Source organism: Anopheles cruzii, chromosome 3 (assembly GCF_943734635.1).
Source record: "Anopheles cruzii chromosome 3, idAnoCruzAS_RS32_06, whole genome shotgun sequence".
NCBI lineage: Eukaryota > Metazoa > Arthropoda > Insecta > Diptera > Culicidae > Anopheles > Anopheles cruzii.
Genome location: NC_069145.1, coordinates 62,952,294 through 62,965,653, shown reverse-complemented (window position 1 = coordinate 62,965,653; position 13,360 = coordinate 62,952,294). Strand labels below are relative to the sequence as shown.

The 13,360-nt window shown below is 47.7% G+C and overlaps 1 protein-coding gene across 1 annotated transcript in view; it reads left to right on the top strand.

The window, feature by feature from the left end:
* LOC128271774 (transmembrane protease serine 9-like) overlaps positions 1-12,826 on the top strand; it is a 16,409-nt gene extending 3,583 nt beyond the window's left edge. Inside the window, exons 5-12 of the mRNA XM_053009409.1 lie at positions 6,889-6,974; positions 7,046-7,446; positions 9,018-9,110; positions 9,350-9,450; positions 9,646-9,771; positions 10,520-11,446; positions 11,515-11,676; positions 12,084-12,826. Coding sequence (XP_052865369.1) covers positions 6,889-6,974; positions 7,046-7,446; positions 9,018-9,110; positions 9,350-9,450; positions 9,646-9,771; positions 10,520-11,446; positions 11,515-11,676; positions 12,084-12,471 — 2,284 coding nt within the window. The 3' untranslated portion in view covers positions 12,472-12,826. The remainder of the gene's footprint in view (positions 1-6,888; positions 6,975-7,045; positions 7,447-9,017; positions 9,111-9,349; positions 9,451-9,645; positions 9,772-10,519; positions 11,447-11,514; positions 11,677-12,083) is intronic.
* Positions 12,827-13,360: the final 534 nt, after the last annotated feature.

Here is a 13,360-nt window from a genome sequence, read left to right as displayed (position 1 = left end):
TATTTCTAATCGCCACTTCAAGCGTCTGTATGTTTTCGTACTGCTTGCCATCCGCATAGATCTCTCGGATTAGAATTCCCCAAACATTCTCAATAGGGTTGAGGTCTGGAGAAACAGCCGGCCAGGTCATTAAATTGACTCCCAAATGTTCCAAGTAAGCTTTTGTTGCTCTACTTGCATGGACAGTTGCATTATCCTGCTGGAAAATTAGCTGGTGGTGGTTGAAACGATGCAGGTATGGCTTCAAATTACTCTCCAGAATGGCTATATACCTTCACTGTTCATTCGTGAAGGAACTATTGCTAAATTACATTTAGCTTGGCTGCTAAACGCACCCCATACCATGATGGAACCTCCGCCATAATTTCGTCTTCTAAAAAAACGAGGTTCCCGTCTCAAATCTCGCCAGTAGTGGCAAAAACCATCAGGCCCATCGAGATTGAATTTCTTTTCGTCACTCCAAACGACCTGAATTAAAAAAAACTCAAATATTGGAAACTCAATGTATCGATAGCTTACATAATTCCATTCATCTTTCCATGACATATGCTCGTTCGCAAATTGCAATCTTGCTGCTTTGTGGTGGGTCTTCATTGCTGGAATTTTTCTCATTGATTCTCTGCAATGCTTACAGAGGAACTAAGAGTTCTCCAGATTGTAGCATAGCTAACATTCATGTGCAATTCATTTTAATACGCCGACAACTTTTCGTAGTGTTAGACGCAGCTTTAACTACTCTTCGTTCATCGCGAGGGTTAAGTAATTTTGGCCGTCCAGATGACTTCCGAGTCCCATATTTCCGATGGATCTTTCAAGTAATTATTGATAACCTTTGGAGATCGTTTCAGTAATGAGGCTATTTCATGATTTGACTTCCCAACACTACGGTACGCTTCAATTTTCCCTTTTCGCCTTCTCCTAATTGAGTTCCACGACCCATTTTTGATCAAAATGGCCAATTGACTACAGGAAATATGCGAGACTACTGAGATTAATAAACTCAGTTACTTGACAATTCAACTAGTGTTAGTAGGACTGGACTAGGACCGACTTTTACAAGTGAGTCTATCGTTTTGAAACAGCCGTTTTATCGTTTTTTGGCTCCCCAAGTCAAAATAATTTTTTTTTCGCAAAACCAAACAATGGATATTATTTCTTTTGCTAAATAAATCGATTCTTCATCTCGAAAAATCGGTTCAGCGTTTTATCTTAGCCTCAGTCTGAAAAAACGGGTGATTCTATCATTAGGAAAAGCAGTGTAGTACAGAGTAGCAATGTGTATACCTAAAGCATATGTGAATAGATAAAACATAATTCACTATGTCATAACTTTATTATTTTTGTGTTATTTAAAAAACAGTCAACCGGCAACGTAGCCTAATTGACAATTGACAACTTAACTTAGAACTAGAACTAACACTAAACACAGTTGGCGAAACGAACGAAGAATCTGGTAACAGGAATTTAAAGGGAAATATACACGAATACAAAAATTAAACACTAATATGGATGAAACAGTTACTAAGAAGACATGAAGGCATAGAAATCACGACACTGATCATGGGACATATTAAAGTCAAGAAATAACGAAACGTACGTACGACAGGACGCTAAACACGGGTCATTATGCTCGATGAGGGACGACCGCTCATTTATATCAAGTTGGGGAAAAAGTAATCGACGTTTTTCACGACAGCTGCCTTTTGTGATCGATATCTCGTGAAGTATCGATCGTACAGCTTCAAGTTTAGGCTCGTTTTAAAGCTGATACTTTACACTTAAAAAACTGCTTTCACTGTTTATTGTTTGTTCCATTAGTTTGTGAGTTGCAGGGGGTAAACAATGGAGGTCAACTAAGAGAAAATTCGGTACATTTTACAGTTTTTCTTAGAAAACGGTGTAAATTCAAGCTAGACCGCTGAAATTGTGCATGGTGTTAGTGGTGCCGATACTTTATAAGCTAGCTAACAGCCCTATTATGGTTCTCGATTCGAGTCGTCGAACGGTCATCTGTATTCATCTGTGTTCATTTGGTTATCCACTCGCCCGTTCGAGCTCTCGAACGGAAATCTTCAACTGGATGAACGCTTTCTGTTGAAAGCTTTCAACTGAATGAACTTTTCCGTTCGACAATCGGTATTATGGTTCTCGAACGGAAACTCGAATTCGACAATCCGGCTTCCGACAACTTTTTGCAACGGAAAGAGCCGTTCCGTTAGGATGTCTTTGATTTTATCAATTATTTTGTATTGTTTATGCTGCGCCGTGCAAAGATAGTGATACTTTCAAAGATAGTTTGTATTTTGGTGATGAAAAATTCAATTTGTCAAATTTACATCGCAATATTTTGCGAAGAATCTTAGTATTTTCAGTTCCTTTACTGCCACTGTCGCTAGTCCAAAGTAGGTCTGCCTAACTAAGAGCCTGCTTTACAGCAAATAGGATAAGTGATAGGGAACTCAGGGTCCTAACCCAGTCCCAAGAAAACAAAATTAATGCCTTTGAGAGAAAGATCCTCAGAAGGATACTAGGCCCAGTGAAGGATGGAGAGCACTGGAGGATCAGGCATAATAGTGAAATCTATGCAGTGTTCGATGACCCAGAGGTCTCCACCATGATAAAGAAACAAAAATTGCAATGGGCGGGCCACATTATACGGATGAACGAAACAAGGCTACCAAAGAAAACGCTATTGGGAACGGTACACGGCAGGAGACCAGTCGGTAGGCCAAGAGCCCGATGGGAGGACAGCGTCCGTAAGGCCAGCGAGGACCTGCTCGGTGTAGCAGACTGGAGAGGCAGGGCAGCAGACCGAGACAGCTGGAGGGTTTCGATACAAGCGGCCATAGCCCGAATCGGGCGTTCGCGCCACCAATAGATAGATAGATAGATAGATAGGGAACTCAGTAGCTCACACATTGGTGTACAACAAGAATAAATAATAATGTACACCGAGAACGCGTAATTGTAAACGCGTAAACGTTGAACCAACAACTGTCTCGTTATTATGGCCGGCGACAGAGCCGCACCGAATCCGAACGTTGCTTGCCGATCACCGATCACTTTCATCGCGTTGGAAAACGGGACCAGCTAGCAGCCAAACTCGCTGTGTGACCCGGAACTAACCACACAGGCCGTCGCGCATTTCATTCGTTATTTCGTGCATGAACTTGTACTCGTGATCTCGGTGATCCGCCAGCTTACAATATTTCGAGTTACAACCTTTTACACATCTAAAAATTTCAAAAATATAATAGCAAGAATCGCACGCACAGCTGATCTGCTATCTGTGTATGTGTATCTGTGTGTGCAATGTTTACAAAAATGCACAAGAAATGACAGTTCGTACTCAAAGAGCTTGAAAAGCTTTCACATTTAAGCTTTTTAGCACATTTTAGCACATTTAGCACTCGGAGCTTCTCGATTCGACAACCATAATAGCGTCGTTCGTGTTCGACATTCGCGTTCGAGACTCGGATGAATTTTTCCGTTCGAGAACGCGGATCGGGGGGTAAGTCAAATTTTGGTTTCGTTGACCCGTTTCAGCTATTTTTTTATGTTTAAGTTGCACCTCGCACAGGCAGACCCGCCATCGAAAATGTCGATAAAATCACAGAAATAACCAAAGTTCATCAGCAGTTTAGTAATCGCAGCATCGGCCAGGAGCTAAAGATTAACTATCAAACAGTTTTAAGCAATTTGCGCAAAGCTGGGTTCACAAAGAAGCTCAATGTTTCGGCGCCAACCTATTTACATAAAAAAACATGATGGCTCGAATTTCCATCTTCGCAATTTTGTCCAAACGGAATGAAATCGACCCATTTCCTAAACGGATGGGTACTGGGGATGAGAAATGGGTCACTTACGACAATATTGTGTGAAATCGGTCGGGGTCTAAGCGTGACAAAGCTGCTTAACCGGTGGCTAAACCAGGAAAAACGGCTAGGAAGGTTCTACTAGGTATATGGTGGGACTTCAAAAGAAACTGTTTATTGTGAGTTACTTCCGTGTAGCCAAACACTAAATTCAGATCTCTACTATCAATTACTGTACCGTTCGAAGCTAGCAATTGACCAGAAACGACCAGAATCGGCCAACGGAAGAGGTTTTGTGTTCCAACAGGACAACGAAATGTGACGCACGTCTTTAGTGACTCGCCAGAAAGTCGAAGAGCTTGGATGGAAAGTGTTAATGCATCCACCGTATAGTCCGGACCTTGCACTAAGCGATTGACACCTTTTCCGCGCATTACAAAATTTCCCGAGTGATGAAAAACTGAGATCAAAAAAGGGTTGTGAAAATGGATTGCTCCAATTTTTCGCCAATAACGAGTAAGCCTTTTATAATAGAGGCATTATGGAGATATTTTTAAAAAGACAACAAATTTTTTAACAAAATGGTGCATATTTGACGCAAATCGGACCATTGGAACGTCTTAAATAATGTTTTGAAGTTCACGCCAAAAACGTCGATTTCTTTTTCCCCAACCTGATATTTGGCAGAACAAACCTAAAGAAAGCTGAAATTGATAACTGCCAATTTAGCGGTTGTCCTGTGATTCATTAAAAATAACGAAGAGAAAAACCTTTTCACCATTAAATGAAGACGTTCTTGAATACAATAGAATATGAAAGTACGGTCTCTATCTTTATCGAATAAAAAATATGATAATAATGTAAACATAGAGTGGCTAGCGACACAAATTTCATCATTCAAACACTTCAATACATTGTAAAATATGAATACTATTTACTTTCAAAGATGGTGAATGCTAGTTTGCGATTCTAAGAGACTAACACTATGACTATTACATGACATATTGAACGAAACCTGTGTACAGGTATCCATTTGCAACCATTTTTTTCGCATTTAGTTTTCTTTCGTTCTCGTTCGATATTAGCATCTGGACGGATTATTTTGTGGTAACGCAATTTTGCATTTAAAAGTAAGATACGTAAGATAAAAAAGGTCAACATCATAGATGGGAAAATTCACTAAATAATTTAAAAATTCCGGCGAACAACGATTTACAATTACTTATAAGAATTATTGGCATAAATAACAAGCAGATTACAAAAATGTTCATCAAACGTGAGAAAGCAATCGAACGAGTAATCAACCATCAACATTAACAATCAAGACACATTAATCAACTCATCTGGGAATGTTTGGTGTTCTGAATCCGTATGGCTAAAACGTGTGCGTGTTTATCAATGATCCCTCAGAAAAGCAGAAACATTTAAGAGGGCTGTTCAAAAAGTTCTAAGACATTTGAATTTCCGCGAGCTACGTATATTCGATTCTCGATTTTTTTTGCTAAATTTTGACAGCTGTTTTGCTTGGACAAGAACTTGGCACCATAAGTGAGTGACATGAGTAGCAAGTTAACCAAAAAAATAAATCTGGATTCGAACATACGTAGCACGCGGAAATTCAAATGCCTTAGAACTTTTTGTACAGCCCTCGTATTTACCCAACATAATTTCGATTTGATCCGACTTGAATTAATTTTTCATCGTCGCATTTTACAAAACCATTTGCTTTGTCAAAATCAGCTTTCACTAGGCTCCAAAATAAATCCAACAATCAAAAAAATTATCGTTGGAAATTATCGCAATAAAATTCCACGACCAAGCGTGACACAGAAGTGCCACGGCGCGATGCAACGTTCCGTGCGTCACAAGACAGCGACTCGATCGCGAAAGTGAAAGTCACACCACCGCCGATCGCCCGCGGATCGCGATGCCGGGCGGTGGCCAAGCACCCCCCGGCCACCCCCGGCCACCCCCGGCCATCCACTTTCGATCGCTTTCCGGTGCTCGCTCGGGTGCGAAGTGCTGTGTGTGCGTGCTCCCGTCCGCCCGGTGCGTTGTTTTGGTTTCGGGCTCCCTCGCCCCGAGTTACGTAAGCTCGGAGCTTACGGTCCAGTGGACGCCAGCCACGATCGGTCGCGCCAGTTGATCGCACACCATGCTGGCACGCGGAACGGTAACGCTGATCGTGCTGCTCGCCGTGGCCCCGTCAGCTGATCGGCTGGTGGCGGCGTTTCGCAAAACGTTTGAAGGTTAGTTGGGCAAAAATGGCGGCCGCAGTGTGAGTGTGTGTTGGTGCAGCTCGGCGGCGATTCAGGAAGTGGGAAGCTGACCAGCACCGTTACCCCGAGCCTCAAGGTTAACTGTATTGTGGTGCCGCCGCAAGATTGCCCCGTTCTCACCAATTGCTGTCATTTATTTGCAGAGCTGAGCGTCCACACGCTGCCGGATTCGGGTTCACTGGGCGGTACGCGGGAACAGAACTGTGCCCAGGGCTATTGCTAATTCCACCACACCTTGTGCCTTAGATTGCCCGCTGAGGCTGCAGAAGCGAGCCAGCGATGAACCGGTGGCTGCTCCAACGCAAGAGTATCCTTCGTTTTCACGACAATTTGCCCATCTGGCCGCGCTCGGCTGGAATTCGACCAGTGGCAGCGCAGCGGACATCGAGTGGCGCTGCAGTGGCACGCTGATCGCGGAAGACTTTGTGCTCACCGCGGCCCATTGCACCCAGGACGAAGGGTGAGTGTCCAAGGCTTCCGGTAGGTCCGGTCCGGCGATCCATTCGGCACCATGAATTATCCATTCGGCCTCTCATTCGATTGCTTAGAGCGGAGCCGACCGTGGTGCGGTTAGGGGATCTGGACCTGTACGACGCCAAAGACGATCGGTACGTGCAGCAGATCGCAATCGCCGAGATTATCCGGCATCCGGAGTTCAACTTCAACAGTGCGTACCACGACGTGGCCCTCCTGCGACTGCAGCAGTCCGTGACGTAAGCCGCCGCGCGAGCCGCTTCTTGGCCGGACACCGAACCGGTTCTGGTTTTCTGTTTTGCTTCACTCTCTCGTTTCAGTGTCAACGATTTTGTCACACCGGCCTGTCTCTACACGAACGATTCCCTGCCGTTCGATACGCTGCACGCCGCGGGATGGGATTTTTGTGAGTGAAACGTGAAGTGAACATAGTGCAGGGTGCGGTCAATAAGCGGCCGGTTGTTTTCGTTGTTGCAGATGCCGAAGTGTCACCGCCGATCGTGAGCAGCGTGTTGCGTGTGATCGCGCAGGATCGGTGCAAGTTTTGGTACCGCGACAACAAGGAAGCGTTCCGGAAGGGCATCAACCGGATGCTGCTGTGTGCCGGCGATGAGCAGCTCAAGAGCTGCCCCAGCGACACGGGCGGTCCGCTGCAGGTGCAGCTGCTGTCCAGCTCCCGCTACACCCCGTTCGTGGTCGGCGTTTCTGCCCTGGGGGTGCCGTGCGGGGCGACGACACCCGGCGTGTACGCCAAGGTTCCGCACTACATCCTGTGGATCGAGTCCGTCACGAAACGGGCCTTCCATCCGCCGGACTGTGTCGTGCGACACATTTCGAAGCGCGAGCGTGACACTTCGCTGGTCCCTCCGGAACTGAAAGTAAGTGGGTTGATTGCCGGTGTGCCGGATTCAGCGTGCCAGGTGGTTAACGGCGCCTGGCGAGGTGTTCGTGTGTGTGTGCTTGGTGCCATGTTTAGAGCATTAGAGTGGCTTACCGGCGTTTTGAATGATGCCTTTCGGAGCCTGTTTGGCTCGGCCATCAAGCAGGGCGGACCCCAACTCGATCCTGTAGAAATCAAACCAACAAATCAATTATCAAACTCAACTCAAACTGAAGGAAATTTGAAAAGTTCATTTAATTCAAGCTCATTTCCACCTCGTGACTATGTTAATAAGCAGAGTTTATCATATTAGGTTTAGAACTTAATTCTTGCAGTTTTTTTTCGACATTTGTGACCTAATTAAAACCACAAAACGTATGACTACCGTAGTGAAAGTATTGTCCGTCGTTAGCTACTACTTTCTCCCATATTTTAGGTAGTTCCTCGATTCCGTGTCGATAGAACTTCTCATCTCATCGTTACTCATGCAACGGAACAAATACTAGTCCCAAGGAGCAAAATCTGTTGAAGAAACGGCGGAGTTAACAGTTCCCATCCGACATTTTCGGAATGGGTTTGACCGGTTTTACGATCTAGTTTTGAGCTTTGTCGTTTTATGGCCAAAGCTTTGCTTCAGATGTTTTAATTGCCGTCGATAGGAATATCCGTCAATAACTTCATAAGGTTTCGAAAGCTCACACTACACCACACCTTTCGTATCCCATCATATTTTTGTAATAACTCCCCTTTTCACCACTAGTAACGATTCGGCACACCATTTTTTTGTGCCGTGCCAGCAGGAATGAAAAAGCACTCCTCGCAAAAACACTTCACCAGGAACAAAACCTGACATGTTCAAATGTTTAAAAAAGGTGTTGTTTACCCTTAACAAAAAACCTATACTGCATTAGATGCGTAGTGACAGTAGCTATCACACACATATTTCATAAAAAAAACTGTGACATTTAGCGAGTAATGCCATGTATTGTAAAACTGCAAGAATTAAGTTCTACACCTAATATTTAAGGCTCGGAAAACGTCGTGCAAGAAATGCCGCTATGGACCACCCTATACTCACCTCATGTACGAGGTGCGTTGAATCATGTCGTTGATGCCTGCAAGAGTCACTTGCACCAACCTAATGATGGTGGAATGGAGTTCACCCGAGTAGAGGTTCCGTCTAAAGAATTCCAAAATGTGTGTTATCCAGTAAAGCTGTTGGTTTATGCCGAGGCGCTGTGCTTAGCACCTTTCGCCTCAACCGGAAGGATATTGTGCAACGTTTGATTTACGCTAAATGTGCCCCAACAAACCAAAGTACCTCAGGGCCGGCCCGGGCGGTACGTAACAAATCGATCCCTTCGTTAACAGATTTAATACCCGTTACGATACGCTTCTTAAGTCGAGTGCCCAGCTTCCCCCGGGGGGGCGGGACGGCACTTTGTGTGCACAAACACACACACACACACGGCCAGCCAGCCGTTCGCCAAGCTTCTGTTGGTGCAGCATCGTTGCATCGTCAGCTCTCTCTCTCTCTCTCTCTCTCTCTCTCTATGTGTGCCTTTGCAGACGCCCGTCCAGGAGACCCACCAGACCGGCAAGCGGAGCACGGTGGCGGCAAATCCTTTGCGTGCTAAATTGCACGTATTCAAAGAATTTAAGGTTAGTTAAACAACGCTATTTACTGGCCACGGTTGGCCTCAGGACTGTCTGTGTGGTAGAACGCCAGCCAGCCAGCCAGCCAGCCGAGGTGTGTCTTGGGCGCCGGTTAAGCCAGTGAAGGAGCTAACGAGGGAGCATCTTTTCGACTTTTCGTTGTACGATTTTTTCGGACCCACATCCGTGCGGCATCGCCATCGCCCGACAACCCTCTTCGCAAACTACGACATCCTCTGGGGCAGTGTGCCGTCGGGGTGGAAGGCGAGAACGTGGAGTGGATTTGCGGTTGCACAATTGTTGCACAGGACTTTGCACTGACGTCCGCCCGGTGCGTCAAGGATGTGTAAGTGTGCTAATGCCGGCTGGGCGCAGACACAGACCGTACCGTACCGATGGAACATCGGTTGTTGGTCCTCGGACGTCGTCTCGCCGCCCGAATGAAAATGTTAACAATTTGATCTACATTCCTTCCTTCCTACCGATTTTGGGTTGCGGCTCTCTGCACACGGTACCCGGGAAATCACGAAATCGAACGCAGCGACGTCGATGTGGTGAACTATCGCAACGACTGGAAGAAGGTGGCCGAAGTAATCTTCCACCCGGAGTACGACAGGAAGACGCTCTACAACGATCTGGCCCTGATTCGGCTGCAGACCGACAACCGGTGAGTTGTGAAGTTGCTGTATTTATTTCCGCCCGGCGACCGGTCCGGGCGGTGTGTTCACCCATTGTTTCCCGCAGCGGAACTGTGCAGCTTTGGTATTCGTATGTAGTGACCACCGGCAGCGTGCATCCAGCCAGCCGAAAACGGACAAGCGAATAATTTATTGATGACGATTATTTGTGCAATAGAGTGCGCCAGTGGGCCCTGATTTCGCCTTTGTTCCGTCAGGGTTTCTGTCTACGATTTGGGCGTCGGAACTGTGGAACAATGCTTGGCCATAGCTGTTGCATTTTAGCTTCACTTTCGCCGAAAAAACCGGCTTCCAAACAGTCACTCGTTTTGGGTGTATTGGCTTCTCTTGCACGAAGTGTCATATTTACGAGCCACAAATAGGACAATTCTGTTTAATAATATAACCACCGAGGTGGAAATGAGAGTTTCGTACGGTTTGAGTTGGAGACGCTTCACTTTTACTAAATACTTTCAATTTCCAGAATGAACATTGACGTTTTAAAAGTCAAGCAATCATTAGTTTAAATTTCAAACACCAGATGGATCACCCTCCAAGATCACCATCCTTCAGTTGCCTCCTTAAACCAAGTAGACCCCAAAACGGGACGGAACAGACTGACTTATTAGTAGAATAGGCTAGAGAAGCGCAGGCCAAATTTGACCACTTCTGCCGCGGTCCGAGTGACACTGTGCAGGAAGAGTTACTAATTTCATTCCCGGTTCATTCCGTGTCCAGCAATCGGTACGACTGGAAGGCGGTGTCGTGTGTGGCCGCCCCGTCCACTGACGATGATCAAAGGGAGTACCTTTCGTTCGGCATCGGTCCCTACAACCTGGCGGACGATGGGCTCACCGATGGCAGCGCGGACACCGCCGAACGGTACCTGACCGCGACCCTGCAGCTGCTGGAGAACGCCAACTGCACCAAGGCGTACGAGGGCTACGGGATCCTGAAGGCGGGTCTGAACGAGACCCAGTTCTGTCTGGGGGCCGGCGCCGATAACCTGGTGCCGGGTGCCTGTGAGCCGTGGAACGGCAACGAGGTGCTGAACGAGATTCGTCCCCCTCAGACGGGCGCCGGCTCGAACCCCTTTCCCGAGGACCTGGTCGGCGTTAGTTCGTACGCCCCGGAGTGCGGGTTCGGGCGGCGGCCTCTGGTCGCGTCGAGGCCGGCCGCATTTCTCGGTTGGATGAACAGCGTCATCTACAAGGCCACCGACATCCAGCGCGTGCCGCAGGTGCTGATGGAGAAGGAGCTGGCGCTGGACTACGTCTGCGAAGCCTCGGACCGGGAGGCGGGCGTGTGCGTGCACATCGACCACTGTTCGCACCGAGCGCTGGCCAAGGACGTGGTGAAGGTGTGCACCAACGAGACGGCCACCATCGTCTGCTGCCCGGTGAACTCGGTCATCGCCACCGCCCACCTACCGCTGCTGGCCGAGTGCGAAGCGAACTACCAGCGGTTCCGCCAGAAGTACGTCGAGTTTGCCACCGCCCCGGACGGGTCGGCGGCAGGCCGGCCCCTGGCCGACGGAGACCATCCGCACGCGGTCCTGATCGGGTGGAAAGTCAACCGGACGGCCACAGCGTGGCACTGCCAGGGTACGCTCATTAATTTGAACACGGTCCTTACGACGGCCGGCTGCGCCAACAGTGTCCGCAGGTAGGTCCTGGTACCGGCTCCGTACACGCGGTTGGTTCCGATAATTCCATTACGCCGCATCCTTCCAGACGGAGCCCGGATGTGATCGGCGTCGGCGAGACGGACATCGCGCGGATCCAGGACGGAGCGGGCCAGCTGGTGCGCGTCAAGGAAACGATCCGCTACCCGAGTTACAACCCGAAAACGCACGAGTACGACATCGCGGTGCTCAAGCTGGAATCCGACGTTCTGTAAGTGGCCCACCCGGTCGGTCCGTCTGCCCTTCCGTTAAATCAGTTGTCACTAATCCGGCTTTGACTGCTGAACTGGACACCACGTCCTGTCGGAGTGTTTGTGCGATGAAATCGTAATCCTGACAAACATCTCCGCCGGCGATAGTGTGTCTCCGCCACGTGGCCACAATTCCACAATAGCACCGAATTTGAATGTATTCGAATGTACGTAATATGTACGATTGAATGGACGAAGAATGTACGAATTCCGGTGGAAGTAGCTCCGTCGTCCGGTAATGATGGGCCAAGCAGGTTACGGTACAACAAACGGTGCTAACCGAAGGCCTCCGACAGCGCAAATCAAATTTTCACCCCACATTCGTTCCGGCCTCTAACACCCGCTCTCCCCTTCACTCTCTCCGTAGCCCCAGTGCGAACGCCATCCCGGCGTGTTTGTGGCGAGACCTGAACCGAACGCCTTACTACGGCCAGGCGGTCCATTTCGACGGCCAGGCGCTGTCGGTGCGGGACAAGAACGTGGTGCACAACCGGGACTGCAAGCTGTTCACGTCGCACACCGAGCTCAACAACGATCAGCTGTGCTGGCAGGCGTTCCGGTTGCGCCCGGACGGATCCGACGGGCCCAACTGTGGCCGCAAGGGCGATCCGCTTATTACGCTGCAGCGAAGCAACAACATCTACCTGCCGTACCTGGTCGGACTGTACAGCCACGACCAGCAGTGCGCCGGCGGCGAACCGATCGTGGCCACACGCATCTCGTCCTACATCAATTGGATTAGTCTCTACATGTAGCGCTCGGACTCGAGCCCGCGGATGCCGCGAACAGATGCAGCTGCAGTAATGCGTCGGTGGTTGTGTAATTGCAATAATTGTTCCACCGTAGCTCTGTAGCGTGTGCGTGGGACCGCCAGGGTGCCAGGACGCCAGGACGAGCCACAGCTGTGTGCGAGATGGAGATGCTGCACTCCCCATTCGACTGCGACCGTTCGACCGGTGGGTTGGTCAGTTATTTCGTTTTGTTTTAGAGCAATTTGCAATAAAATTCGTTTTCCTCCGAGGGAGCGAGAGATAGAGAGAGTGTCAGGACACGAGGACCACCGTGCGAACAGTAATGCATCGGCAGCCGTCGATTGAATCCACCAGCAGGTGGCAGGTGGTCTGGACTGGACCGTTTGGGTGGTTGGTGCTTTGTAAAATGTCTTTCTAATAGAAAATAAATACAAATGGATACACTTTTTTATAAAATGCCTGAAATTACTGATTCTTCGCATAGTTTTGATGGAATAAAGAGTTTAGTTTGATTAGTTTAGTAGGAAGTTTAGTTTGTTTATTATTTGTACTTTTTTCATTAAAAAGTTATTGAGGGTATGGTCTGATGATACGTAACGGACGGATCCCTTTTCGTTTGGAAATATCAGCCTGTTCAATAAGTTTCGAGTTTCAGTAGCAGAAGACGCAACTGGTAACTTAATTTTTGTTGTTATGTTGGTACACTCTTCATATGAACGTATGTGAAGTTTCATTTCAATGTGAAGTTTTATTTCGATGTTCATTTCGATTCATTTGTTTAAAGGCTATCGTATCGGCTATCGCTATCGCTATCACTATCGTTATGTCGAAGTATTTTTACAACGGAAAAAATCAAATATATTACAGTGATTTAATTTTTATTTTTGGATGG